Source organism: Xiphias gladius, chromosome 17 (genome assembly GCF_016859285.1).
Source record: "Xiphias gladius isolate SHS-SW01 ecotype Sanya breed wild chromosome 17, ASM1685928v1, whole genome shotgun sequence".
Taxonomy (NCBI): domain Eukaryota; kingdom Metazoa; phylum Chordata; class Actinopteri; order Istiophoriformes; family Xiphiidae; genus Xiphias; species Xiphias gladius.
Genome location: NC_053416.1, coordinates 14,498,383 through 14,525,402, shown reverse-complemented (window position 1 = coordinate 14,525,402; position 27,020 = coordinate 14,498,383). Strand labels below are relative to the sequence as shown.

The following is a 27,020-nucleotide window of genomic DNA, read 5'->3' as shown; positions in this document are numbered from 1 at the left end:
TTGACTCGCACTGCTGTACACCTTTAGCTATCCTATATATGTATGTTCAGTTTTGTATAGCAAAGACAAAATGAAAGAAAAAAATGAATGAAAGTGAAGCCTGCTGAAGCGTATTGCAGTATTTCTGATTCATTTCTGTAATGCTGTAAGGTAGCACAATCCATGCAGTAATGAGATGCCATTGTTTTTATTTTAATGGAGTCTAGGTTTATGCAAAGATAAATGAATAAATAAATAAAAAAAAGATATTCTAAAGTACTATTACTTACCCTTTTTTTTTTTGTTTATATTGATTGCAGGGTTACTTATGAAATAATCATTAGCAGTTCATCAATTATCAAGTTGTTCCAGACTCACTTGGTAACTACAATGATTCTGTGTACCCTATTGCAAAGTGTTACCAATTTCATTGCATTACAAAGGCCTGTTTTGCTAGTTGTGACTTTTGGTGACTATGATTAGGTAAGGTTAAAAATAACATAAAAAGAAAAATAAATATTCCATGTTCTGTGTATCCTTGTATTAGTGGTTAGTTCTGCTCTTTCTTAGTATGGTTCAATATGTCAAAAAAGATCTATTTATACATCAAAATCATTCTCTTTTCCACTGGCTGCTTTTTTCTAATTGAACCTCCGCTCATTAAACTGTCTGTGCACGTTCCTGCCAACCTGCGTGGCAGTCTGGCCAGCGGGAGGGACCTGCTGCTCTTGACCAAAGTGTAGGACAGATGGAAAGATGAAGTGAGTGGCTATCACCATCCTCAGGCCTTGCTGTTGTTGGGGAAAAGAAAAGACAGCCAGGCTCATTCTAGATGCTTTTGTGTCCCCTTGACAGTCTTGTCCTGTCCCCTTTTTAATGGTCGGTGGTGCGGACATATTCCCTGTTAGACCTGTTGTTGACATTCCTCTCTCGCTGTCGTGAGCCTGGAGGATTTTACTCCCACCCTCCCTCCCTCTCTCTACTATCAATTATGTTAACAGCAGCCTGAAGCTTCCTCCTAGCATGTTGCTCCATTTTGTGACAGGAAGCCTTTCTGCTGCTACTTTATGGCCTCCTGCTACATTATTGCACAGCACTGGTAATAAACCTTACTCTCAATTCTACTCCAGGCTTTGTCCTGCAAACCAATTTGTCTTTCCAACACTGGGCATTTTCTGGTGACAATGAAGTATGTTTATGGCTGTGCTGATGTCATCACATTTCTGTTTGTCCCTCATCTCCCAGGGCATAGCTTACAGGAAAATGAATTATACAACACAATGGAAAGGGTGGATGTTCTGCAGTCAACTTGAGGCCTATTTACCCTAACATGACTTGGCTTATGTTTCCAGCTAGCTATACAACTGGAGATGATGCCAGCATCCTTTAGAAATTATGTTTCCCTGCTTTTTCCCCTGGTGTTAATTATGTATTACCAGTGAGAAGCTGGCATGTCAGGTTTACCCCTGATTGGCACAAGGGCTAAAAATAGCACACCAAGTGTTCCTACACTAATTGTTAGTCATATTTAAGACCCCTATGCATTGTATAACCACACACAATGTGAATCCACTGGAGAGCCACAGCCTTAAATCATTCATTGATTTGAGCGAATCGCTCAGGCAGAAATATGTTGGACAGGCAGTACTCATGCTTGCAGCCCTGGGCTTTGAACTTCCCACAAGGACTGTGTGAGGCGACTGGTGTTACACTTTGTCTGTGTGCATGGACAGTGTGTTTGAGCTGCTCAACCGAAGGTATTTCTGTGCATTTGAAATATTTAGTCAGATCTTGTTTGTATGATTTTTTTTTATCATGGTGAAAATTATGATTAACAGAGAAGTTCACATTTTTTCAATTCTATCATATGTACATTGAAATAATTATTGATTGCTGTAACCATTCCTCCTGTTCATACATGAAAAGGTCCCATCCTAACAGGATTCCACTGTAACTGATGGGGGAAGAGATCCACAGTCCTCATTCTTTGGAGGTAATGGGAGGCTTCAGCAATCTTAAGTAATCAGATCAAGTGGGTATCTTCTAAATTTACAATCATCTTACTACTAAAATTCTCGGAGTGTTTCCCTCCCTCAATGTAGTGTGAAACACAAAGAGGTAATATCATACTAAAAAGACTCTAAGTTTAGAATTGCAATAGGGATTATAGAACCAGTTTGGACAACAGGAACATTTGCATTGACTGACAATTGTTTCTACTCTCATATGGGCATGTGGGGGTTGTTTTAAGACAGACATAAACATATCCTTTAATGTAATATAAGGCATGATTAAGCCGTAAGTCATATTGTTCTTCTGATTTAGCTGGAGCATATTTAAAAGATGCATCTCAAAGACCCTTGGCCATGTGCCAAATTTAGATACCTTTACTTAGAGATGTGTTACTCAATCAATATTTTTCTAATAGTTGGTCAAATGATGTGTAATGTTAAAGGTTACATATAATATAATATCTATGAAGCATACAAACATATATCTCTTATATATGTTTTCAATGTCATTCTCTGTTTTGTCTTTCTTTCCTTCCTCCTTACATCTATGCCTGTCTTTTGTTCTTCCGTAAAATTTGAATGCTCCACCCCCTGGGGATCAATAGATTCTTATCTTATTTTATCTTGGTTTAGCGGAAATTATGAATTTATTGTGAAGTATTCCGGGTTAGGGTTGAGGCTTTTATTCTGAAGGGGTTGTTGCTGCCGGCGGAAGTGGCGGATGTATGTCATGGCTGTTGGTCCGAATCACTAGCCAAACTTTCGTTTTTCTCCCGAAACACAGTGATCATGGCGACGTTTTTCGGTGAAGTTTTATCGGCGTATTCTCGGGCAGTGGAAGAAGACGACGAGGACCTCGATGAAAACGAAGAAGATGAACAAATCCGCAGAGAGCTGGAGGAAAAGAGGTAAATAACGTTAGCCAGCTAGCACGGAGAGACAGGAAGCGATGAGTCAGTAAGCATGGAAGTATTAAAGAAGATGAAGCAGACAGTTAATTCCAGTGAAATTAACCTGTGAATTATCTTTTAGTGGTGAATCTGTGTGCGACTCCCATTCTCGCATTTTAACAACTTTTTTGTACCAAACGCCACGTCTTGACTGACATCTGTTGGCTCTTGCCAGCCAAGTTAACACATGAAATTTACGTGACAAAATGGTAGCTAGTAGCAGTAATAACACTAACCCACACTATATTAAATCAGTTTACGCGGGCAGAGAGGTGTGAGTGAGAGAGTGAGTGAGTGAGAGAGAGAGAGAGTGAGTGAGAGAGAGAGAGAGGTAGAGAGGTAGAGAGTGAGTGTGTCACAGACCACCGACGAGCAGTTCAGGCACAACAGCTGCCCTCATATTTGTAATGTTAGCATACATGAAAACCATGTTTACCATCAAAATATACAAGACACTATATATATATACACTGTATGTATATATATATATATATATATATATATATATATATATATATATATATACATACATACATACATACATACATATATTTGTGACATCTAAAACATTGGTCTGTAATATTTGGATAGTGAACTCTGTGTAACACCTTGAATTGTATGAGTTCCGGCCTTGCACAAGGTGCACTGGAATATATTCTGTACACAGGTTCATCCCACCACCGATCTGTAAAATCTACCCTCAGCTCCCGCTCCCAAGCAGTTCTAGTTCTGGCAACAGAATGACCATCAAAAGCCATGGGTTGTTCATATATATTGGGATATGAGTGATTCCTGGGATGTTAGGTTCAGAAGGTCATCCGATGGCTGGTGAGTGGGGAGGGAAGGGTAACATGGAAAAAGAGAGGACGCACAGTGTCTCACTTGAAAGTAACAAAACATGGGGGGTGCAGGAAATTAAAATCTGAGGATAGATCTGAGAAGCCAGAAGAAGTGTCATCTTTGTAGAGGTCTCTAAAAAGCTTAATGCCTTGACTCTGCCACAACATGTAAGTGGCATCAGTGAGTTCTGGGGGAGATAGGTGATTCTTCACTCAATGCATCAGGGTGGAGGCTGACATAAACTTAAAGTGACGTCTGAATTGAAACCAAATCTTAGGGGTAGACAACACCACAGGGCTACTTGTAAGGCTGGAAGGATTAATTGGTAGGGATGAGGTGAGGAGGGCCTTTGGGAAAGATGAGGAACATGATTGACCCTCCAACATACATCATAACAACCCTGGAGATGGAAGCCAATAAGTCAATTTGTGAATATGTGATGACCAATGATAGAGCAGGAAATTGTGTAACACATGTCCGCTACTGAAGAGAATTAATTTGAGCAGACAAAGATTGTTTTATGAATTATGTGAAAAAGTTGAGAAATACGCTGATTCAAATCTGCTGGAGAGACCTGCATGAGATACTTACTTAGTTCTCTATACTGGTCATTTTGTACCTAAGCCTTGCTGCTTTTCTGTCCTTCCAGTTTACTGCAGGTACTTGTATCTCAGGTGGAATTAAAAACGAAAAAAAATCTTCTAATTTTAGTTAGACAGTGTGTCCCAAAACTGTTCCTCCCTCTCTAACACATATCACTATTCATCAGGGAGGTTCATCTTCACTGGAGCCCTGAAGTCTCCGAATCACTGAGGTCTGGAAACAAGTTGCAGTGTTCAGACTTCATCCTCGCTGTGGGACACAACGCTGCCAGTAAGTGGCTCCTGTATGCTACATTACCTGTGATGAGTTGTTATAACAGTGCACTCAGTATTATCACAGATCAAATGAAACTTTGATGATCCCTGTGAGGAAAATGGAAAATACAGGAATCCATTGACAGTAGCTCTGCTTAGGAGTAACACAGCAGATTTCCAAGAATGTTTTTTCTCACAATATGTACAGACTTTTTATGTGCATAAACAAAATCTTTAGAAAGCAACACACTTTTAACCAGATCTAAACTACACATGAAATTAATATGAATAAACACCAAGATCTTACACCTTCAGTATTTATAGTTTAGATGGTGATGGATGTATTTTGTTTTTTTGTTTGTTTTTTGGCTAATGTGAACCACAGACCATATTGGAAACTATGAACAGAAATAGTCTGAAAAATTACAGGGGGAATTCATTGCTCAAATACAGTAAGTCCAGGTTTTGGGACTACTGTACAAATCATAGCAGTCAATAAAGAGGTTAATGCCTTACGTCACCTCCTGCTGTTGAATACTGAGAGGATCTGTCTTCACAGGGTTTCTGTCGATGTACGTTCTCACCTCTGCCAACTGGGATACGGTGGGACATGCATCAGTGTGGAATGAGAGGAGCCGGGCTGTAACTGGGCAAACCAGCGCGGAGTCAGCTTGTGTTTTCTACAGACAGAAGGACGACCCATCAGTAAGTGACACACTGAGCAAAATAGCTCAGAATGTGTCTGCTATTATATTAACCCACAGAACGGACCAGGCTGTTGTAAACTCAATAATCATTCAGTTGAATGAGTTTGCTCCTTATCACCTGATAACCCTAATTCTTATATATTAAGAGAACATTGCAATGGCTGTGCCCAGTTCATTTTCATGCTACAAACACACAACAGATTAAAGGAAAAAGCTGAATAATTTGTGGAGAAATATAAGGAATGCAGACTGACAACAGAAAGGAATCACTGAAACCACAAGTTTGTTGAAGCTGTGACATCATCCATCAAGCGGTATTTCAGTCTCAAGTCTACTGTATCTCATTTTATAAATGGTCGCATCATATGTAACTAATGTGATATAGTAAGGTTTGCACAGTGATGTATTTAAAGACTAAAACATGAAACACGACTTCAGCTCTAAAAGTTGGAAATTAAGTAGCGCAACAGGATTAATGAGCCCTGGTAATCTGTAGCCTCTTGCATAAACTGTCAGAAAAAAGAGTTATAACCGATTGGTCTGATGTGTGCAGAGGTGTATGTGGTTACTTTCTATCAACCTGGTGTCATTTGCTCCCTGTTTCATCAAGATTAACATAGTGAACAGCCGTACGTGATCGCACTGTGCTGCCGAGCAAGCTTCAGATTTATCACACATTTCTTCTCCTACTGCCTTCAGATGGCTGCAGAGATTTAATGAGCTGAAGGAGAAGGCTTTCACACAGTGTAAAGCAGCTGTGGACAACAGATACTACAACAGCCACCCATTAATTTTATAGATTACAGATTTACTGAAGTTAATGTCATCCTAACCTTAATTTTTAAGGTTGATTTAAACGCGACTATAGGTTAGATGGTGTGTGTGGGTGTTTTTTTTTTTTTTTAAGTATTTTTTGGGCATTTTTGCCTGTGACGATAGCATCAAGAGACAGTGTCAGCATAGAGGGGTGACTGAAAATGAAGGGGGATAGGAAGATGGGGAATGACATGCAACAAGCAGGTATGTTGGGGTTAGAGTATGTATGTAAAGAGCTGCAATGATTAGTCGATTGAAAGAAAATTAATAAGCAATTATTTTGATAATTGATTTATGATTTGAAGTGAAGCAAGAATGACAAATATTTGCTGGTTCCAAGTTCTCAATTCAAAGAATTTTCTGCTTTTCTGTCTTACATCATAGTAAATGTAATATTTTAGGGTTTTGGACTGTGGGCAAAATAAGACATCTGATTACATCACCCTGCACTTTAAGATAATAAAACAGGCAATTTTCATTGTTTTTTGATGTTATATAGAGCAAACAATTAATTCATTAATTCAAAATAATCTGCTGATTAATCCATAATGAAAATAATTTAATAATTTAGTTTAATTCAAATAGTTGACTTCTATATTTAGATATTACTCCCCAGTTGTGGTGCATTTCCTCAAAGTGTTTAGATTTCCCTTGTTGAGAAAAGTCACCAAATTACCAGCTGAGTGACTCCAGACATTGCTCTGAGACGTCTGTCCTCAGCAAAACCTCACACAGCTTTCACCAAAATACAACACCTCTCTTTGCGCTGCCTCATTTTAATGAAACTCCCACCTGAACATGAAAATACCACACAGACAGGCAAAGCAGAGGTCAAGCTCAGGGAAAAACTGATGAGCTCTATGTGTGGCTTTTTCCTTGGACTTTCCAACCATCAGTGTATCAGTCCTTCCTGTCTTTGAGTTAAACTACACAGACATGAGTATGTGTTTGATTCACAAGTGTTGAATGAAATGTCTCTTGCATTCCTGTCCCTGAAGGTTTTGATATGCCAAGTGATTTGCTACATTGCAGAGGACCAGCTTTTTCAGTGGACAGAAAAGGTACGTTTATACAACTAAATTATTGGGATGGCACTGTGATTAAATTATAATATGATGTAGAGAAATTTAGGGCAGTTTCCTCCCTCAGCTTGCAAACACCCAGCAGATTTACAACCATACACAGGTTGGTTTCCTTGCAGCCATGAAGCACAACAATGTAGCAACACAAAGACCTTAACATGATTATATCATATTGCCGTCGCTCGGACAGACAAAATTATTGAGCTACTTCCCCTCCAACAACCTTCTTTGTCATTACATAAACACTCAGTGGCTGCTTTATTAGGTACACCTGTGCACCTGCTTGCAAATATCTAATTAGCCAATCACGTAGCAGCACCTCAGTGCCTGAAAGCATGCAGACGCGGTCAGTTGTTGATCAGACAAAACAACAGAATGGGGAGGAAATCTGATTTTAAGTGAATTTGAGCGTTGTTGCCAAATAGGCTGGCTTGAGAATCTCAGAAACTGCGGATCTACTGAATTTTCACGCAATCTTTAGCGTTTACAGAGTAAAACATCAAGTTCAGTTGACAGATCTGCAGCAACTGCGTGATGCCATCGTGTCAACATGGGCCAGAACCTCTAAGAATGTTTCCAGCAACTTGTTGAATCTAAGCCAACAAGAGTGAAGACTGTTTTTTTGTTTGTTTGATGGTCTACTGACCCACTTCAGTCATTATTTACCAGATAGTTGGATTACAATGGTCAAAGTCAAATATGCAGGTATTCTTCAGGGTGATTAACAATGTGAAAGACAGTCTGTTTTGGGCTGACTGTGTTTCTATGTCTCTTGTAGGTTTTTGACTGTCTGCAGCACAGAGAACTGAATGTGACTGTGCTGTCAGATAGCTCTGTGGCCGATTACAAGACAGCAGACTATCTATGCACTAGCTCTGCTCCCTTCCTGCGCTCTCTCCACACCGGTACTTTCCGTGGTCAGCCTGTCTGCCAGTCATTGGAGCAGCCCAACATAATTACTGGACTTCCAGCTGCAGGTACTATTATGGTACATTTTCAGTGGCACTTATTCAGTTGTCAGACCTTCTCAAACTCACATTATCTAGGGGTCCACTGGCCAGATTTTTCTCTGTTCCTTTATCACACTTGCAGACACGCACAAAAACACTTTAGACACTTTAAGGCTGCATATCTCGACTGTCAATATGCTCTGCATGTTAAGTAGAGTAAGACCTCTGGAGATTGGCTATTGGCAGCTTTCTCCTGCAGATTAGATGGAATTCACATCACAATAAAACCATGAAAAAAATTATCTTGAGACACTGTGTTCCAGGTGGAGCCTGGTAAATCAGTGTGCTGCTGATTCTAGCTAATGTGTTTATGTTATGAAGTTGTGCAGTTAGGTGTCACTTTTTAAATGTTACATGTAAAGTTGCAATGTGTGCAACTGCATTTGTGGTCTACATAGTGTGAAATAACATGAATTGAACAGAATAATAAGATAAAGTAATACAGGTGCTTGTTGTTTCAGGTCTCTATGGGTTCTCTTTTTCAAACACTTCAATTCAACCGAAATAAACCAGCTGGTGTTCAAAAGAAAAATTGACCAAATTAAATCACACACAATCAGATGCTAAGGTGGTACCTGACATTACTCGATAATATTAAAAATTGACATGACATTGAAGTGGTCTTTATATTAAATGATAACAGCTATATAGTTGAAAAATAATGCTAATAAAGACAAATTTCTGGTAAGTTTGACATCAGAGCTCCGCTCTGTACCTGGTTAAGATAATGTTAGCGCCACAGACCAACAGTTCAGACTGCTTCACAGCCCTGAATCCTGGAGGTCTCAATTCAGAGCTTTCAAGCTTAAAACTTTTAACCACTAAACAACCTATTTACAAAGACGATGTTGGATTACTGGACCTTGCTTCATTGGCTCCTTCCAACTTTACCAGCAGCGGCAGCTTTAGCCAGGTTTGATTCTCTACTCTTCCTGTTGAAGTGTCCTTGAGCAAGACACTGAACCCCAAGTTTCTCCTGATGTGTGAACGTTAGGGAAGAACTGTTAGTGGTTTTGGACAAAAGCATCTGCCAACAAAATGAAATATCGAGCCATTAGGCTCCTTTCCAGTCACTGAGAACACATAGTCTTGCATCCTGATTTTGTCATTTTAGTGCTGGTGCACTCAAAGACATTGACTGTCCAAACAAACAGATGTATCATCAGGATAAAGAACTTGAGCCTTGGTCCTTGAGGACCCACAGGTTATACACCTCATGTCAAACTGTCCTGTCTTCATCGATTGTTTTTTTTCCATTGTATAGTCGTCAGATAACCTTGCATTCTCCTACTTTGTGCTGTTTCATCAGTACTGAACCACTGCCAGGTCCATGGCATCGCAACTGTTGTTTACCAGTGTTACACTGATGTCATCGGCCCTGACTCTGTCACCATGGAGACCTACAAGCCTGCACTAACCAAACTTGGGAAGTCCATACAGGTGAGCTGCTGTTCTTTTTACATCTGAGGGGGCTCTCTAAAGGTCAGAGTGGTCAGAAAGGGGAAGAGAGCAGATGCTCAGCTCATTTACAGTTTGTCAAATATCTTAAGTGAAGGAAAGATGCACACAATTGCCAACATCTTGAACGAATTGTCAGCACATGAGTTTCGCTTCTGGCTGCAAACCACTCGATGATGTTACTGCAGGTTTTGACAGCTGATGTGTACAGAGCTGCAAAGTTTTAGGAGCTGCTTTTTCCAAGAGTGTTTTCTCCCTGTTCTGTATTTCTGTTTCATGTTTATCTTTAATGTCCTCTGTGTTACTAAACATACAAACACAGGGCTCTCCCAGGTAATCTAACAACACTATAGGTTTATGTTATGACAACCAGTTTTAATTATTTCAACATTGTTTCTCAAAAAACATGTTTTGACTGGCAGTTTGGAATGGCATACATCTCTAAATGCTACAGTACCCATGAGTCTCAGCCACTGTTGCTATGGAGAAGCAGCCAGTCAGGGGTGGTTCATGGTTCACTTGATCTGATGGAAGTCCACTTGAGTTTTCAGAGTACTTGAACACCAACCCACATGATGATGGGGAAGTGAATGAGGCCTTATTATATTACTGTTAAAAAATACCTGAAGTGCTTCCCTGTTATCCTGATTTTTAACATTATAATCCCTGCGTTTCTTTACCTCCTCAGTTCGACTCGTCTCCGAGCACAGATGTCCTCCGCAAGTTTGTCAAAACCACCGACGTTCAGAGTAATCTTTATATCTGAAGATGGCCATGTTACACACTGAGCAGTGCAATGTAATTCTATTTTCCTGTGGTAAAATACTGTCATTTTTTAATAAAGAAGTAAACAAAGCCTTTTTGTAAATGTAAGTGGTTTAATGATTTACTTAATTTATACTGTTGTCCTTCCATCAATAAGGGGTCCCATTAGTATCTAAAAGAAAGGGGAATAATTAGCATGTACCATTTTGCTGGTCTAGTTTATGAATTAATGAATGAATCAAATACATAGTGAGAGGGAACTACAGCGTGCCTGCATCATACATACCTCCGTTTCCCTTCAAAATTACAAGTTACTAAGTTGTCAGGTGAGTTAATGAACAAGGAGACACAGAGATTTTAAAGGGGTTTGTGTGGGGAAAGTTGTAATGACTACGAGCTTTATGGATTTTGTTCTGACTTTAAAATGCATATAGTATCATCTGTTTACATCCAAATGATTCCTGAATCAAATATGGATTTTTTTTGTTTTCAAGGGAGGGCAGTGTCTGTCAGTCGGTCCACCACTTTGGTCCCGAGTGAAATGTCAAATATTGGATGGATTGCTATGAAATTCGCTACAGATATGCTTGGTCCCCTCAGAATAAACTGTATCAACTTTGAGAAACTCTTGGCTTTTCATGTAGCGCCACCACCAGATCAAAATTTTGAACTTTGGTTTAAGACCAAATACCTGCAAAACTAATGACATTCCCAGGCTATTAGTCTTTCAGCGTTTTTAATAAAAATTTCTGAATACGAAATTAAATTTCCTCTGCACTGATAAATCACCTATCATGCCCTTCGCAGAGGAGCATGCTTTTTTGTCGGACTAACATCGTGTCACATAAGTCTGTTGATATTACATATTCTTCTTGCTGTAAGCAGGTGCATGTAACGACCCAAAACCAACAATAAATTGATCCTGCTAACAAGTATTGTGTGTGCCGTCAAAGGCCTGATATATCTCATTCCTCTGTGCCATGGAGCTCCGTTGTTGTCCACAAACTGTTAAGAACACATCAGTGAGATACACCATTGTATTAGGTCACATGCTTTGGCGCATTTTTTATTCAACCCCAATGCAGTGATGGTATTGTGTCCACAATGAACCCAGAGAGGGACAGGACTCCCCATTCAGCCGTGAGTGTCAACTCTGAGGGCTTCATAGCCATTTTATGAGTCTTCACTAGTAGTTACGGTGCAGACAGTTATTACAGGTTTGTATGCCACTGTGTTAGGTTGACAAACCGTGTAGGGCATGCGCATCCAAAAACCTTCTACAAACAAACTGAAGGCGAGACAGAGGACAATCTACTCTCAGACTGGACCAGTCAGAGCGGATCTGGTTAACAGTGTCTGATAAGCCTGTAAAGGGGACAAAGAAGGGCAAAAATAGAAATATAAATTTAAAAGCATTATACAAGAATATGTTAAATCTAATTCATCACAAATTCAGAAAAAACATAATTATCATCCAGACGAAACAATTATGATAGAAACTGCCATAAAAAAAAAATACATAGAAAAAGTAGAAAATAATAATATATTACTTGCCCAGTGTGCAAATCTTTATTCTTACTTTTGCCTTCAGTGTGTAAGGACCAGACAAATCAGGCACAAGAAGAGGTGGAAGAAGTACTCAGATCTTTCACTTAAGTCAAACTTGTAATACCACAGTTTAGAAATACTCAAGTTATACAAAAGTATTGGCAAAATACATTTAAAATACCAAAAGTAAAAGTACTCATCATGAAGAATGGCCCATGTCAGAAACATATTATATTATTAGGTTATAATTGGTAATGTATTAATGTGTGCCATCATATTAATATTGCAGCTGGTAAAGTTGCCGTTAATTTTAATGACTTTATGTAACACTGGGTAGTTTGTGTGATTAATATAGTCTCATTTTAATCTATAATAATAATACATCATCATTTATTAGTTAATAACATTATTTTGGTTAATCTGTATCTGTAAAGTAGTATACAGCAGTCAGTTAAATGTAGTGCACTAAAAACTCCAATATGTCCCTCTGAAATGTGGTGGATTAGAAGTATAAACTTACAGAAAATTTACTCAAGTACAGTACTTGAGTAAATGGACTACTTAATTACATTCCACCACTGGTATTGAACGTCAAAACTGCTACAAGTCCAGTGGAGCTTAAAAACACTGAAGAACACACCTAACAAAGACAACCAAAAACTGAATAAAGCAAACAAAAATAAACTAAACAAAAAAAACCAAAAATGAAATAAATCTGAATTTTGGTTGTGCTCTCTGAGATACCCCAAGTCTGAACTCTACCCTTTGCTCATTAAACTGTTTATTGCTTATGAGAGGAGGTTCTGGTGGGATGTGGATTACTGAAGCTTCTTTTAACACCATCCCCTGTTGTGAGCAGTATTTGATCATTGTATATAATGGCCAATATGATGTTTTGAACGTTATTATTATTATTATTATTATTATCATCGTTTGTTTGTTTTTATTTGTTTTTTGTCAGCCGGATTATACAGAAAGTATTGAACTGGTTTGCACTGACCTTGGTGGTGGGATGGGGCTTGGGTCAGTGAGGAACCCATTCAATTTTGGGGCAGATCCGGATCATTTACTATGAATTTGAATTTTTTCGTCTGAAGTCTGGTGTTTGTTATTTGACATTGGCCTTGACGGAAGTCTACGACCTTCTAAGCACATTTTCTAGTTTTTTGAAAAAAATGTATTCATCTACTGATTTGTACATGATAGTCGTATGTTTATGTTTATTTATCTTTGCTCAGCGTTGTTGCCCTTTTTTTTGCTCTATGTCCATGTGTACCTCCCTGAATACTGTTATTGGTACTGTGTGTAAGTACACTGAGAGCCACCAGAAACCGGAAGCTAGATACCTTGTATGCACAGACATACTCACCAATAACGCTGATTCTGATTAGGCCTAATGATTTTTCACAATGTCTCCTCCTGTCCCTGTGGGGGCGATAATGCGCCAGTGAGCTGTTTGGCAAACGCCAGAAAGTAAAATAAGACCAAGTGAGCGAAACTCAAACAGAGACTTGGTATGTACTGTACATTAACGAACGTAAGAAGGATTTTTCTTTATTTTCCGTGTGTTCTCGTTTAAACATTTAGAGAATAGCGTGCTTAAAACAGTCGGCCTAAACAAGAAGACATTTTTAGCTGTGAGTTAGCAGCACTTTACGTTAGCCTGTTTGGCGAGGCTAGCAATGAGTGCTAGCCGTTTTATAGCTTCGACAAAGGGCAGAAACAAATCTTCAGTCAGCCAGAGCAGGGAGAACCGAGCCTCGAGAGCTAATGAGGTGCTGGCTGAGAGGAACCAGGCGGTGGTGGCGGTGGGAGCCTGGGTGGAGGACGGACAAGACTTTCTGGAGCACCCGTCTGTAAGTTTGGGATTTAATGCTAATGAGCAAAGCTAGTTTGTGCTGTGTTGCCAGGCAGAGACCGTTACTGGAGATGAACAGACAGTCTGCAGGTTTTAGGAGGAGGCGGTGCTTTGTTCAGTTTAACTCTTGTGTTTTGTTGACACGGGATTTTCTTTGTTCCTGTGCTGTATGTGTAAAAATAATAATTGCCAAATGAGCCGTTTTTAAAAATATTTTCCTATTAAAACCCTAAATGTCGTAAAGTATTTAAGTGATAACCCTTCCCTTCGCCAGAAACAAAAGGCGGTATTGCCAATGAAACATTATTAATATGCTATTCTCAAGTTCACTTAAGAGTGTCCAGCCTACTGTCCCTATCCATACCCTTCAGCGCTCTCGAATTGAAATGGTAGAATATTATAAATACTTGGGAACCTGGCTGGACAATAGACTCACCTTCAAGACCCATGAGGAAAAACCTCACAAGCAAACTGAAAGCCACATTTGGATTTTTGCATAGAAACTTGCATAGATACATGGTCCTCCATAAGCTAAAGAGGGGAACTGCATTGTATGTTATTTACAGTGTCAGAAAGTATTCAGACTCGTTAGCTTTTTGCACACTCTATTGTGTTGTATGTCTAATTTTAAATGGATAGAATTGCCATTTTTTACCCATCAATTTACACTCAATAACCCATAATGACAAAAATCAAAACACAATTTTATAAATGTTTGCAAATTTATTAAAAATCAAAAACTGAAATCTCTCATTTACAAAAATATTCAGACCCTTTGCTGTGGAACTCTAAATTGTTGTCAGGTGCATCATATTTTTCCTTGAGATAGTCTAGAACTTGTCGGGGGGGGGGGGGGCGCGTCATGAAGTCCAAGGAACTCTCTGTAGACCTCCTATAAAATTGAGGTGAGGCAGGGATCAGGGCAAGGGTATAAAAGCACCGTAGCCTCAATAACTCTGAAATGGAAGAAGTCTGGAACCACCAGGCCTCTTCCTTTAGCTGTTTGGCTAAACTGGACAAGTCACTCTAACAGAGCTTCAAAAGTCCTCAGCAGAGATGGGAGAAAGTGCCGGAAGGATGACCATCTCAGCAGCACTCCATCTATCAGGCCTAGTGGTAAAGTTGCTAGACGGAGCCACTTTGGGTAAAAGGCATATGGCAGCCCGTTTGGAGTTTGCCAAATGGCATTTAAGAGACTCTGAGAGCATGAGGAAAATGACCTTCTGGTCTGATGAGACAAAATTTAAACTCTTTGGGCAGAACTCCAAGCACTATCTCTGGCGAAGATGAGGCACTGCTCATCACCAGGGTATTTCCATCCCAACAGTGAAGCATGGTGGTGGCAGCATTGTGCTATGGAGATGGTTCCCAGCGGCAGGGACAGGGAGACTGGTCAGAATTGAGTGAAGGATTAGTGCAGCCAAATACAGATAGGTCCTTGAAGAAAACCTACTCCAGAGTGTGCATGACCTGAGGCGGGGGTGATGTTTCACTTTTTGGCACGACAATGACCTGAAGCATGCAACCAGGACAACACTGGAGTGGTTTCTTGACAACTCTTTGACTGTCTTTCAGTCCCTATAGTTTATCTGTGGAGAAACCTGAAAATGGCCGTTCACAGACCCTTCCCATCTAATCTGACGGAGCTCAAGATGATCTCCCAGGAAGAACTGGATAAAGTTCCCAAATTTAAGTGTGAAAAGCGTGCAGAGATTTACCCAAGAAGACTCGAAACTGTCATTGCTGCCTAAGGGGCCTCTACAAAGTACTGAATTAAGGGTCTGAATACTTTTGTAAATTAGAGAGCTCAGCTATTTTTTTTAATAAATTTTCAAAAAATTCCAAAAATCATGTTTTTCTTTTTGTCATTATGGGTTATTGAGTGTAGGTGCATGGACAACATCAGTTTAACCACATATTCAAATTAAGCTTGGAAGAACTGGTTTCAGAAAATAAACTCATTTCAAATGGAATTAACTTTGAAAGTAAAATCTAAATTTGGTACAAAGATACATACTAACTGGGACATTTTTAAAATGTAAAAATACACATAAGGGCTGTCTGTTGGACATGCAATGTAATAGTAACACTGTTTCTAAGTAACTTCAAACCTAGATTTTTTTTTTTAACTGCAATTTCTTGTTATGGTTTTATCCAAAAGTTTGGGCATGTCACTTTTACTGTTTTTTTTTTTCTTTCTATTTTTTAAGTTAATTAGCTGTAACTGAATTAATATTTGAATTTTTTCATATTCATTTTTATTGTTTAATTTTTTAATGTCTGCTGCAGCTGTTTTATTTACTTCTTCTCTCTCAAACTTTTGCATACATATCTGCTGATCAGCTGATATAAAGACCGATGATGATGTATGTGCAAATATGTTACCATCAGCTGATATATCAGCCTAGCTCTAACATATGTGCTATCTTAGATAATGACTTTGCTTATGTTTGGGGTCAGTTAGACCACAGAAAGGTTGAACTCCATGTTAGATCTCTTACAATAAAAATATTATAAAACTCCAACTACAGAAATTCAATTGATGATTATTTTTACTATCCATTATTCTGTTGATTGTTTTCTCTATTAATTGTTCGGTCCAAAAAATGTCTGAAAATTTTCTTAATAAAAACACCCTTCACAATTTCCAAAAAACCTAATTTGACTAATGTGTATTGCTTGCTTTGTCTGAGTAACAGTCTCAAACTCAAACATATTTAGTTTAACATAATAGAAGGCTAAAAAAAATCAATAAATATTCACATTTGAGAAGTTGTAAGCAGTGAAATTCTTACACTTTTGTTAAAAAAAAAATACTTCAATGATTAATTGTGTATCAAAATAGTTGTTGATTCATTTTCTGTCAATGGAATAATTGATGAATTGACTGATTGTTGAAGCTCTAATCACAGATATAAAACAGATTAAATCCATGCTGTGTGTTTTACAGCAGGGGTCTCTGAGACCCCAGACAGAACTAATAAGTTGTTTTGTGAAGCAGATTTCTGTAACAAGTTATGTTAACTATCATGTTTTTATTAAATTATTATAAACTGAGGAAAAGTCATGAGGTCTCAAGGTGATAAAACAATGATATATTTTTTGAGATGCTAAACAGAAAACAGAACATTAGTTTATACCCCTCAGAGTTACTAAAATACTAGCGTTCCTCATATCACAGCCCTTTGTAAGTGAGAGGGAAGTTTAATCTATACCAATGCATCATATTTAATGAACTCATATCTATTTTTTATTTAAAACTGCAAAGAATCTGTAATTGTAGTTGTAAGATAAACGTATTGCAATAAAAAGCACAATACGGAGCAGAATCAAAAAGTAACAAAAATGGAAATACTCAAGTACATATTCCTCAAAGTTGGACTTAAGTTCAGCACCTGTGAAAAGGAATTTTACTGAGCTGCTCTAAATTTAGATTTGGAATCTAAATTTACAAATTTATCATGACATCCCCACGTATCGATCTGTACAGCCAGCTGAAATTTGTTGCACTGTTTGTCTACTCATAGCTCTCAGGTGAAAATGTAGCCAGGCCGGAGGGGCTGATTCTGCAAAGTCACATGAATTTAGACTGCTGATTGTTCTTTAAGTAGTCTAAGCAGTCCTCTCATGTCTTGGTTTAGGCTCTTGCTTTGTTAACTGAGGAACTCCAGGCAGAAAGGAGGAGGGAGAATGAAGAGAGCCTTCGACGATTTCAAGATGAAGTACGCCACCGTGTGGCACAGCGAGCCCAAGTCTTCAAGAAGGGACAGCAGCCTCAGGCAAAAGCAATGGTAAAGAAAACATTATTTTGACTGATAGTACTATCTCATTAATACTTAACTAACTAAAAACAATCAATAAGGGGAGAGGGCTGACCTAATTGTCAGTTAATTTATTTTTGATTAGCTTATTAAACATTTAGTCTGTATATTGTCAGAAACTAGTGAAAATGCCCATTGCGGTTTCCCATTTCTTTTAATTGCTTTATCCAACCAGCAGTCCTGAACTTAAAGATATGCAGTTTACATTGATGTGAAACAGAGAAATGGAGCAAAGCTTCAAATTAAAAATAATTGTGGATTCTGTTTGCCCATGCTGCTGTTGACACGGCGTGACTGATACACTCATTGTAAAACTCTGTTTTTTATATCCAGGTGAACCGTGACAGGAGAATCCCCCAACAACAGTGTCGAGTCTGGACCCAGCATGTGTCGTCTGGTGTGAAGATGATGTCTGAGAGAGGTGCTGCACAACAGAGGGTGATGGAAAGGAGCTCTCAGGAGGTGAGGGGGTAATATATAGCATTGCCACCCCAGAGCATGAGTGAATAATTGAAGTTTATCAAAGTAATCTCATGCTTTGTTTACTGTTTTGATGTGTGTATCTTCTAGAAAACTGTACTGAATGGATATTTGGATTTCTCAGGTTAATACTTTTATTCTTTCACTGATTTTAATTGTGACTAATTTGTGTCCCCCACATATTCACTTTGGAAAGTTATTTCGAAACAGAGCTGAACAATAATGCTGAAATCAATATCACACTATACACTAAGTTGCCAAAGCCACATTGGTAAATTCCTTTGTCAACATGACAATGACCCTGTACACAAAGTCATGTCCATGAAGAAATGGTTTTCCAAGTTTGATGTGAAATAACTTGACTTGCCAGCACAAAGCCCTGACCTCAACCCCATCCAACACCTCTGGGATGAGCTGGAACGCTGACTGTCAACTAGGCCTTATCATCCAACATCATTCTCTGACCTCACTAGTGCTTTGGTGTCGGAGTGGGAGCAGATCCTTGCAGAAAGGTTCAAAATTATTGCAAAAAGACTGAGACCAGAGGAGTGGAAGCTGCTCTAGCAGCAGATTAATGCTCATGATTTTAGAAAGATATGTTTAGCTATCACATATAGATGTAATATTTGGCTGATAAATAACCAGAAACTGGAGCTTAGAAATGTTAAATATATATTTAAGATATATATTTAAGGTAATTAGAAATAGTGTCTCCATTGCATAATTTGTCCACTAAAGAGAGCAGTACATATCTTGGCAACAATTTCTGGCTGGACCGCAACAGCGTGGCAAGCCCTATAAACGCGAATGACTGTTCCTGACTGAATGGCTGGCTGGCTGACTAATGAAGTTACACCATTGGTCAGCCGAAGGCCACATGACTGATTGAAGAAGTTACCACATTGGTTGGACAGCCAAGTGTTGGACGTTGCTCTTTCAAAATAAATTTGCAAGAAGAGTTTCTATTAGGTCATCAGGGGGGTCTTTACAGACAGTATTGGCAACTTAGCACCCTTGTTGCTAAATTAAAGATATTTCAGACCCCTTTAGTGACTTTTTTTCAAAAAAAAAAACCCACAGCAGCTGACACAGACGTGAATGAGCTTCTTTCTTTCTTCACCGAGGGATCATTTTACTAATAAGTATAGCTGAAATCACATCACAGCCATTGTCTATAACTTATGTGTGTGATGATTTTGTCAGATGTCGTCGTTGTATTAAAATCAGGATTTTAGCAAAGCAGAGCATCAGCTTGGAAATGGCTTGGAAGTGACTGCTGGTTAACATGTATTCTTAATGGGCTGTGTTGCAGTTACTATTTCATACTAGTTCCATTGCCAGACAACAGAAACAGAAAAACATGTAAATTAGAACAGCTTTATCGGGAATTCGGCTTTATGAAAAATACTATATATGTGAGCACAGAGAGTAGGAGAGAAGCAAATAGATAAAGGACTGAAACAGGCTGAGAGTAGGCAGAATGTAAATAAGATACGATGATGTCATGATTATGCTAATTGGTGTATTGCGTCATGTAGCGACTTCGAGCAGGCTTTAGCTACTTTACATTGAAAGTAGTTGTTTACAGCGGTTCCAAAACAGTTTTCAACTAAAATCTCCATTTAACACATTGACCATACGCGTCCAGCCATATACTAGGTTTTCACCAGTCTTGTTTGAAAACCAAACTTAAGAGAGATTTATCAAAATGTTTGTTTATGTTATTCAGATATTAATATAAATTAATATCAGGTTATGTTATCAGATTTCTTAAACTTCAACATAGCTCTATTGTTATCAGCCTCAAAAATGTAGTATTGGTCAGTCCCTTATTTTATCCTGTGGGGGATTAAAGGCTGTCCTGGCACCTAGATTGACTGCTGAAGATCATGCTGCAGTCTCAAACATGTCATCTGTCATCCCCTTGTAATGTACAGTCAGCCTTATGTGGCCCCATTTCTTCAGTACAGAGTGTCAAACTCTGCAGTGTTTGCTGTTTTTGGGAGTGAGAATGATTACAATGTTTCCCTGTGTGAGTAATAAAATAATGTGACAGTGATTAATCTGGAGGATTATTTATTTCCACGATTTTCCAGGCTAGTGAAGGCATGAGGCAGGTCAGACTCAGGCTGGCTGCCTGTCGGATGATCCCGCATGGGGAAATGGCGTCAGAGCTTCCTGGAGGCAAATGGAATATCTCTCCAACCAGACATGTGAGCATCTGTGTCTCACACTTGTTCCTCTTTTAAAAATTATAGTTCCTATAATTGTGTGTGTTGTTGTACATTCAGGGTATAAGAACAATCGTTTTCCTCTGCACGCAACAGAAAGCTGAATCTCACGTGCTGAGAGCAGAGCAGGAAGAGGAGGAGGGAGACAATAATTTCTTCACCAGTCAACATGAATGTCCCCTCGTTCAACAGAAGGTTAATGAATACCCAGGGTGCAGCAGTGGTACCTTTCATCATGGTTCACTCTGTGTTCCATATTAATGGCTTTCTGATTTCAAGTTTTCTTTGAACACTCATTTACGATGCATGGCCTGTAGACAGTTACTAAAACAGTTTTTCCATGCCCATCTCAGCCAAAACTAGTACAGGTGGTTTTTCACTTCATTGTAGTTGCACTGTGTGTCAAGTAGGGATGTAATGGACAAGAAGAAATTATTTATATGTGAACAGAAAGTGCAGTCTGAACGGATGCAAGCAACTTTCATATTTGTACAGTAATATGCATTTTTGTATTTCCCACTGAGCTGTCACCAGACAAAGTTTGCCTCAAAGACGCACCTTTTTTCTTAGTCATAATCCAATCAAGCTCAGCTAAACTCAGTCTTTCCAGTAGTAATAGTGGTGTCGATGTCCATGGGAGATAAACATTCATAAATCTGTCAAGAAATTACCCAAAAGGTGCTCGTTTTAACTTTTTGCCTCCTAATCAGAGTCAGACTCATCCAGTGTTAAAGTGCAAACAGAAACTGCTAGTAGCTAATGCAGCATGACTTGGAGCAGATTTGTCAAAATATAAGGCTAAAAAACACTGAGATTTAAAAATAACTAATTTTGATACTCGAACATTTGACAAGGTCATTCCTCAATAACTTCTGAATTGTATCAACAGTTTTAACCAGATATGTTGTGCATTTCAGGATAAAGCTTAACTGATGTTTCTTTTTAACTAACGAGTCAATATTGAAGCCTGACCCTTTTAAAAAAATTTTGTGACGTGATCGTCGATAGGAAATCTGACAAGCTAAGAGTTAAGGAATGTCTTAGAAGTTAAAAGCTTTGTGGTGGGAGTGCTGTGTTTCAGCTTGTGTGGTGTTTTTTTTAAATGCATAACATAGTGTAAGGATAGCCAAATAATATCTTTAGCCTCATCCGAGCTGAAAAGATTGGATACTATTCAATTTTCTCTGGTCAACTCATTAAAAACCAAATAGTTAAAACATTATGACCATGACATTACCCTTAAACCACTGATACAGTGTAATTAAAAGTGTGAAACTGGGGCAAGTTCCATTATACTTATCCTCATAACTTCAATTCTAGTGCAACAGTGTGGCTCCCTAAAGTTTTTTTTTAATTGTCTTTGTTCATCAATGGAGCTCAGTGGCAAAGAGGAATAAGCTGCTGTATATCAGGTTTTAGATACACAGACAAAACTTTTTAGTAGAATCAGTTCCTTTTTTTGTGTGTGATTTTTCTTTTTTGTCAATAAGAAAAATATAGAACAACACCGGACTTTTCCATTAACACTTAAACTGATAAATTGGCGAGCTTGATGGTATACCAAAATTATTTTGTTTTCGATTTAAATTAGTGCTGTTGGCTGCTTGGTACATTCATACTGATTGGAGCTGGTCATGAATCAGAATCTAGTGACTCTGTTCTGACTGTATATGTTTCAGGTGAGTGGAGGTGTGTTGTGGGATACTGACAAATCACAGTCTGATCCTGGCTTCAAGTCCAACCTCAGAGTCCCACAGGTCCTGTGGCCTTTGGCTGACCAAGAGGAACTGAAAAGACAGGTAGACATCAGACATTTGCATGAACATTTGACTTTACTTGTTTGAACTCTGTAAAATCAGATGTTAAGGTAAGCATGCCTCTCTCTACAGCGTCAGTCTCATTTTCTGATGCACCGTCGTCAGTTCATGAACACTGAGAGAGAGCAAGTGAAGGAGAACAAACAGCACAGGAAACACCTGAAGAGAACGGCAAGGTGATGAGGCTGCAGCCTTTTTGTCTGTATCACTTCCTCTTATTTATGTGAATGTTTAAAGTGGTTTTATGCTAAAGGTTTGTCTTAGTATCAAGCCACAACCCTCTGCTGCTTTAAAAGATGGCTGTCAGAGATTTTTATGAAGGACAGCAGCTTGAAATTAGTTTAGTTTAAGTCATTTATAATGTACAACAGTGGTGACAAGTATTACTTTATTATTATTTTGCCAAGAATATGGCTCCATACTGTGTTCCTGTGTGGTGATATCACCTTTCATGAAGCTCCACCTAAAGCAGCATATTCCACCATATTTTAACTACATAATTACTCTGTGTTTTGACCAACAGACCAACTAAAATACTGGCAAATGAAAGCAAATTACATGTGATTGTTCATCCTCAGTAAAAATCTCTCAAATGTGCCTCTCTTCACTGAAGGATCAAAGCAGAGAAAGAACAGATTCGTCTGGAAGAAGAGAGAAAGTTTGAGAGAGTTCGGCAGCTCGCAGAGGCCAGACAGAAGTTGGAGGAGAGAGAGCTGCTGATTTTGGAAAGACTGAAGCTTGAGGAGGAGGAGAGAGCTGGGGAGGTGCAGAGGAGAAAAGAGGAGAAACGGAAAGTAGCTGCAAGGTAATTAATGGAGATTAATTTGCCAAAGCTTAAATGTGTAGTTACTGCCATATGCAAAATATGATCAGACAGAACGTAACATGGTTGTAATCTTTGAAGTATCAAATTACTACTACTGTTATTAAATTATATTTGTAACATCTCTCTGAAACATGCTATATAAAGCGCTTTACAGCACTGTAAGAGTGCTTTCGCATCTGATCTGTGTGGTTCGGTCCGTTTGGGCTGGTGTGAAAGCTCTCAATTGAACTCTGATGCAGACTAAACGACTAGACTAAGACCATTTGAGAATTTCCGTCTCAGACAGCTTCCAAGCAGACTCTGGTGCAGTTTGTTTATGGTGTGAGAACAAAACAGACCAACATGACCACATGAATTTGAAAGCTAAACTACTATCAAATTAATTTGCTGGTCACGAACTGTTAAGAAAGCAATCTCTAGATCTGTAGGATACACCAGATTACTTAGTAACAATGGTCATGCGTATGAGCATCAGCACGAATGGGTGATTCCCCCCCCCCCGACACATCATGAAGTGAATAGAAGTAAAATCCCAGTTGTGTTTAGTTTTGATACTACTTCTTGTATTTCACTTGTTCCCCAATAAAACGTGAGTGAAAAGTGAAATGGAGCAATCACATAGTAACTATCCCATTAGTATTAAGTTACAAATGCCTCTTTGTCCTGTTTCTAGGTGTTTGTCACTATTTACATACAATATTATATATTAGGACATGTTGCAGTCTTGCAAATTAATAAAGCTCATAATCAGTTATTTCTTGGTTAGCACTTTGTGAACATGTGAGAAGAAAGATAAACCAAAAAGGGTCAGTAAAGTGCAACATGAGTTGCTATCAGTCACTAAAATTCAGTTTCTCCACATGGGTCAATGTAGAGCTGATGATGGATAATTTCACCAAAACAGTCCTATCAATTAGAAGTATGTCAGTCAATGTGATTTCAGCTGTACTCTTGGTTTTGTTTGTGAAAAGTGAGTGTGAACACAAACCAGACCAGAACTAAAATGCAACGATATATGATTTTGTCCTTGCCCAGGACCAAATGGACCAAACTAGAGGTACCGCCTAAAAAAATTGTAATTGCTTCATGAAGCAGAAGCTGCCCTGATTAACAGGCTGATTGCAACTCTCGGCAGGTTCATTGAGGCCCTAAGAGCTCAGATGAAAGAGCGACTGTCTCAGGAGAAACTGGAGCTCCCTCCTCTCTGCTGGTGTGCGTCCTCTTTCTGGGACTCCCACCCCGACACCTGTGCTAACAACTGTGTCTTCCACAACAATCCTAAAGGTAATCACTACCGCTGGGCTTTAGTGGAACTGTTCATGAAAACATTAAAAAACAATTCACAGTCACATTTGTCTCTTTTACAGCGTATGCCCAGGCTTTACATTCAACAATGTTGAGTTTGGATTTACGCTAGAGGAAGCTGGTGAACTGCAGTGGAAATTGCCTGGAAGAAATGGGCTCCTCCTCTGTCCATCCAGAAGTGAGAGAGGTCGAGGGTAGTGTTCAGCCTCCACATTGAAATATGAAAAAACAATTAATAGATGGATTGCCATGAAATTTTGAAGAGGATATTCCTGTTTTACACAAGTTGGATACAAATGACTTTGGTGATCCACTGATCTGTCATTTTTAATGAAACCAGCAGGCTCAATTTTCACTTATCTTGTGAAATATCTCAACATCTACCAGATGGATTGACAGGAAACCTGCATCTAGCACTGTCATCAGGTTAAAATTCCTAGACTAAATACTTGAAAATCTAATGACGTTCCCATCAGCTGTATTTGAAATTTGTGTTTAGTGCTGATTAGCTGCTGCTGTCACAATAATTCATAGTAACTAAAGTAAGATTGGTTAACATGGTAAACATCGTTCCTGCTATACATCAGCATGTTAGCATTGCCATTGTGAACATGTTAGTATGTTGATAAATTATGCTCAAAGCACAACTGGTCCCAAGTACAGCCTCGCCTCTTAGTCTTGTTCTGCTGTTTGTGAAGAATAGGCCATTGTTGATACTGTTTGGCTTTATTTATTAAATACATTTAAAATTTTATACAACCTCACAGGAATTTACTTTCAGTTTATTTATTGATAATTAAGGGATTTGATTGTTATTGATTGTTATTTTCTACATGCAATAAGTGAAGTCAGTTTGCATGAGTAGTAAAGCATCAAGGAAGTCAGTACATTTGTAAATTTGAGAATATGCATTTGAGGATTTGCTGTTTATTGTGTGGAATTTTTAAGAATCTGTTATGGGTCATGTTGATTTAAAAAAAAATAAATAAATAAAGTCAATTCTGTTATCTTTTTAATTGAAGTTATTTACACTTCATTATTAATAGGAACAAGTGTGGAAGGTATGTGGTCCTGTTAACAACTGCTGGTATTCAAATGTTGCATGTTAAATTATCATGAGTTGTAGTTTTATAAGCTGATGTGTTATACAGTAATATCTACCTGCATGAGACAAATATTTATTATTTTATATAATTATATTTGTTTTCTAAAAGGTTATAGCCATTTAAACTAGCATTATGTTTAATGCCCTCTCTAGTGCCATATGCTATATTGTGATTAGATAGCTGTATAGTGATTTTTTGTACACAGACTATATTTAGATATTTTGAATGTATTTTGAGATTGTCAAATGTTTTCTCATTTGAAGTCTGTTGATTTTAAAGTCACAGGTTGAAACAGTCGATCATCCATTTATTACACTCTTGGATGATGAATTTTACTAGGTACATCACAGTGAACATCGAGTCTGCTTTAATATTTGTCACTTCATGTTGTGAAGAAATTTGACTGTGATTGACGGTCTGTACTTACTACTGTATTACCACGAACTAACGATTTATGACAAAACTAAAAGCACAGATGGTACTCACTGTCATAAAATTAACAAAGGAAAACAAAAATAAAATAAAAGCAGCCTGGAACAAAACAAACCAGCCCAAAACATCGCAGCAGTACTGCAAACTGTACATCACTTGTAGTAAATAGGCTTAAAATGAAGCCGTATTTATTTACAGCCCCTTGTCTCAAGTTGCTTATGCCCATGAGTTGTGAGCAGCTTCACCAAAGCAATTTTCCTCTCTAACTTCTGGTATTTAAATTTTTTTGTGGCCTGATTCAGAAATTCTGTCATAATGAAGTTACGGTAATTACTAGTTTCTATCTCGTCAACAGTGCTCACGCCAACATCCGATCGTAATTACGACTCAGATTTCCAATATGTTCGACCTGGTGCTAAATACCCGTGGTGGTATTTATGTAAATAAATACATTTTTTCAAATACTGTACTTAAGTATAATTTTGTTAAGTACTTGTACTTTCCTTGATGAGGTTCTTACGTACAGGGTGTTACCCGTTTCTATCAACGGGGTTAGGCTAAATAGCAGAAACACGTCAGTATAACGCAGTGCAGTTCAACAGCACCACAAGCTACAGCCTCCAAAATGATCACAAAGTTGAATAACCCCCCCCCACCTCTGAAAAGTTAAAAAAAAATTAAAACTGAGCATTATAACCCTCAGTAAGGGAGGATTTACGGCAAGACTTGTATTAGACTACAGTAGTTTTAGCTAAATGCAACGGGTTTCTACATTATAATCCTTTGTTACAGATTAAATCGACCAAAGTCACATAAAACGGTTAGAGCTGAAACAACTAGTTAATTAATCGGCAACTTCAGATATACTTTGAACCAACGGGTCACATGACTTGGAAGCTATTTATGAGAACGAATTATTAATAAATAAAGTACTAATATCCAATGTTAAGCAGCGTGAGCTAAATTGAAATGATTTTACAACGTGTTTTTTTATCTTGAATTTTTTTTATATTAGTTCTAATGCTAGCTAGCGTGTAGGTGTTGAAAAGCTGCCTGTGTAACATTTCGGTCGGTCCCTAATTTTCCAAACGGTGCCTAACGCGAGGTTATCGCGGAGGGG

General features: G+C 38.4%; 2 protein-coding genes across 3 annotated transcripts; both read left to right on the top strand.

Annotated features, from left to right (window-relative positions):
- The first annotated feature begins 2,656 nt into the window (after nucleotides 1-2,656).
- Nucleotides 2,657-10,567, top strand: psmg1 (proteasome (prosome, macropain) assembly chaperone 1). The gene is made up of 7 exons (XM_040151566.1): nucleotides 2,657-2,899; nucleotides 4,551-4,654; nucleotides 5,198-5,343; nucleotides 7,160-7,222; nucleotides 8,022-8,220; nucleotides 9,563-9,693; nucleotides 10,400-10,567. The coding sequence occupies exons 1-7, from the start codon at nucleotides 2,781-2,783 to the stop codon at nucleotides 10,475-10,477; spliced, it is 840 nt and encodes a 279-aa protein (XP_040007500.1). The 5' UTR covers nucleotides 2,657-2,780; the 3' UTR covers nucleotides 10,478-10,567.
- Nucleotides 10,568-13,439: 2,872 nt separating this feature from the next.
- ccdc15 (coiled-coil domain containing 15) lies at nucleotides 13,440-24,794 on the top strand. Of its 2 annotated transcripts, none has more exons than XM_040149587.1 (10): nucleotides 13,440-13,880; nucleotides 17,524-17,673; nucleotides 18,037-18,165; nucleotides 20,280-20,396; nucleotides 20,475-20,609; nucleotides 22,094-22,213; nucleotides 22,304-22,407; nucleotides 22,845-23,036; nucleotides 24,193-24,341; nucleotides 24,425-24,794. In XM_040149587.1, the coding sequence occupies exons 1-10, from the start codon at nucleotides 13,707-13,709 to the stop codon at nucleotides 24,472-24,474; spliced, it is 1,320 nt and encodes a 439-aa protein (XP_040005521.1). In that variant the 5' UTR covers nucleotides 13,440-13,706; the 3' UTR covers nucleotides 24,475-24,794. The 2 variants fall into 2 exon arrangements, with proteins under 2 accessions (XP_040005521.1, XP_040005522.1); XM_040149588.1 differs by having other exon boundaries at nucleotides 13,442-13,880; nucleotides 20,511-20,609.
- Nucleotides 24,795-27,020: the final 2,226 nt, after the last annotated feature.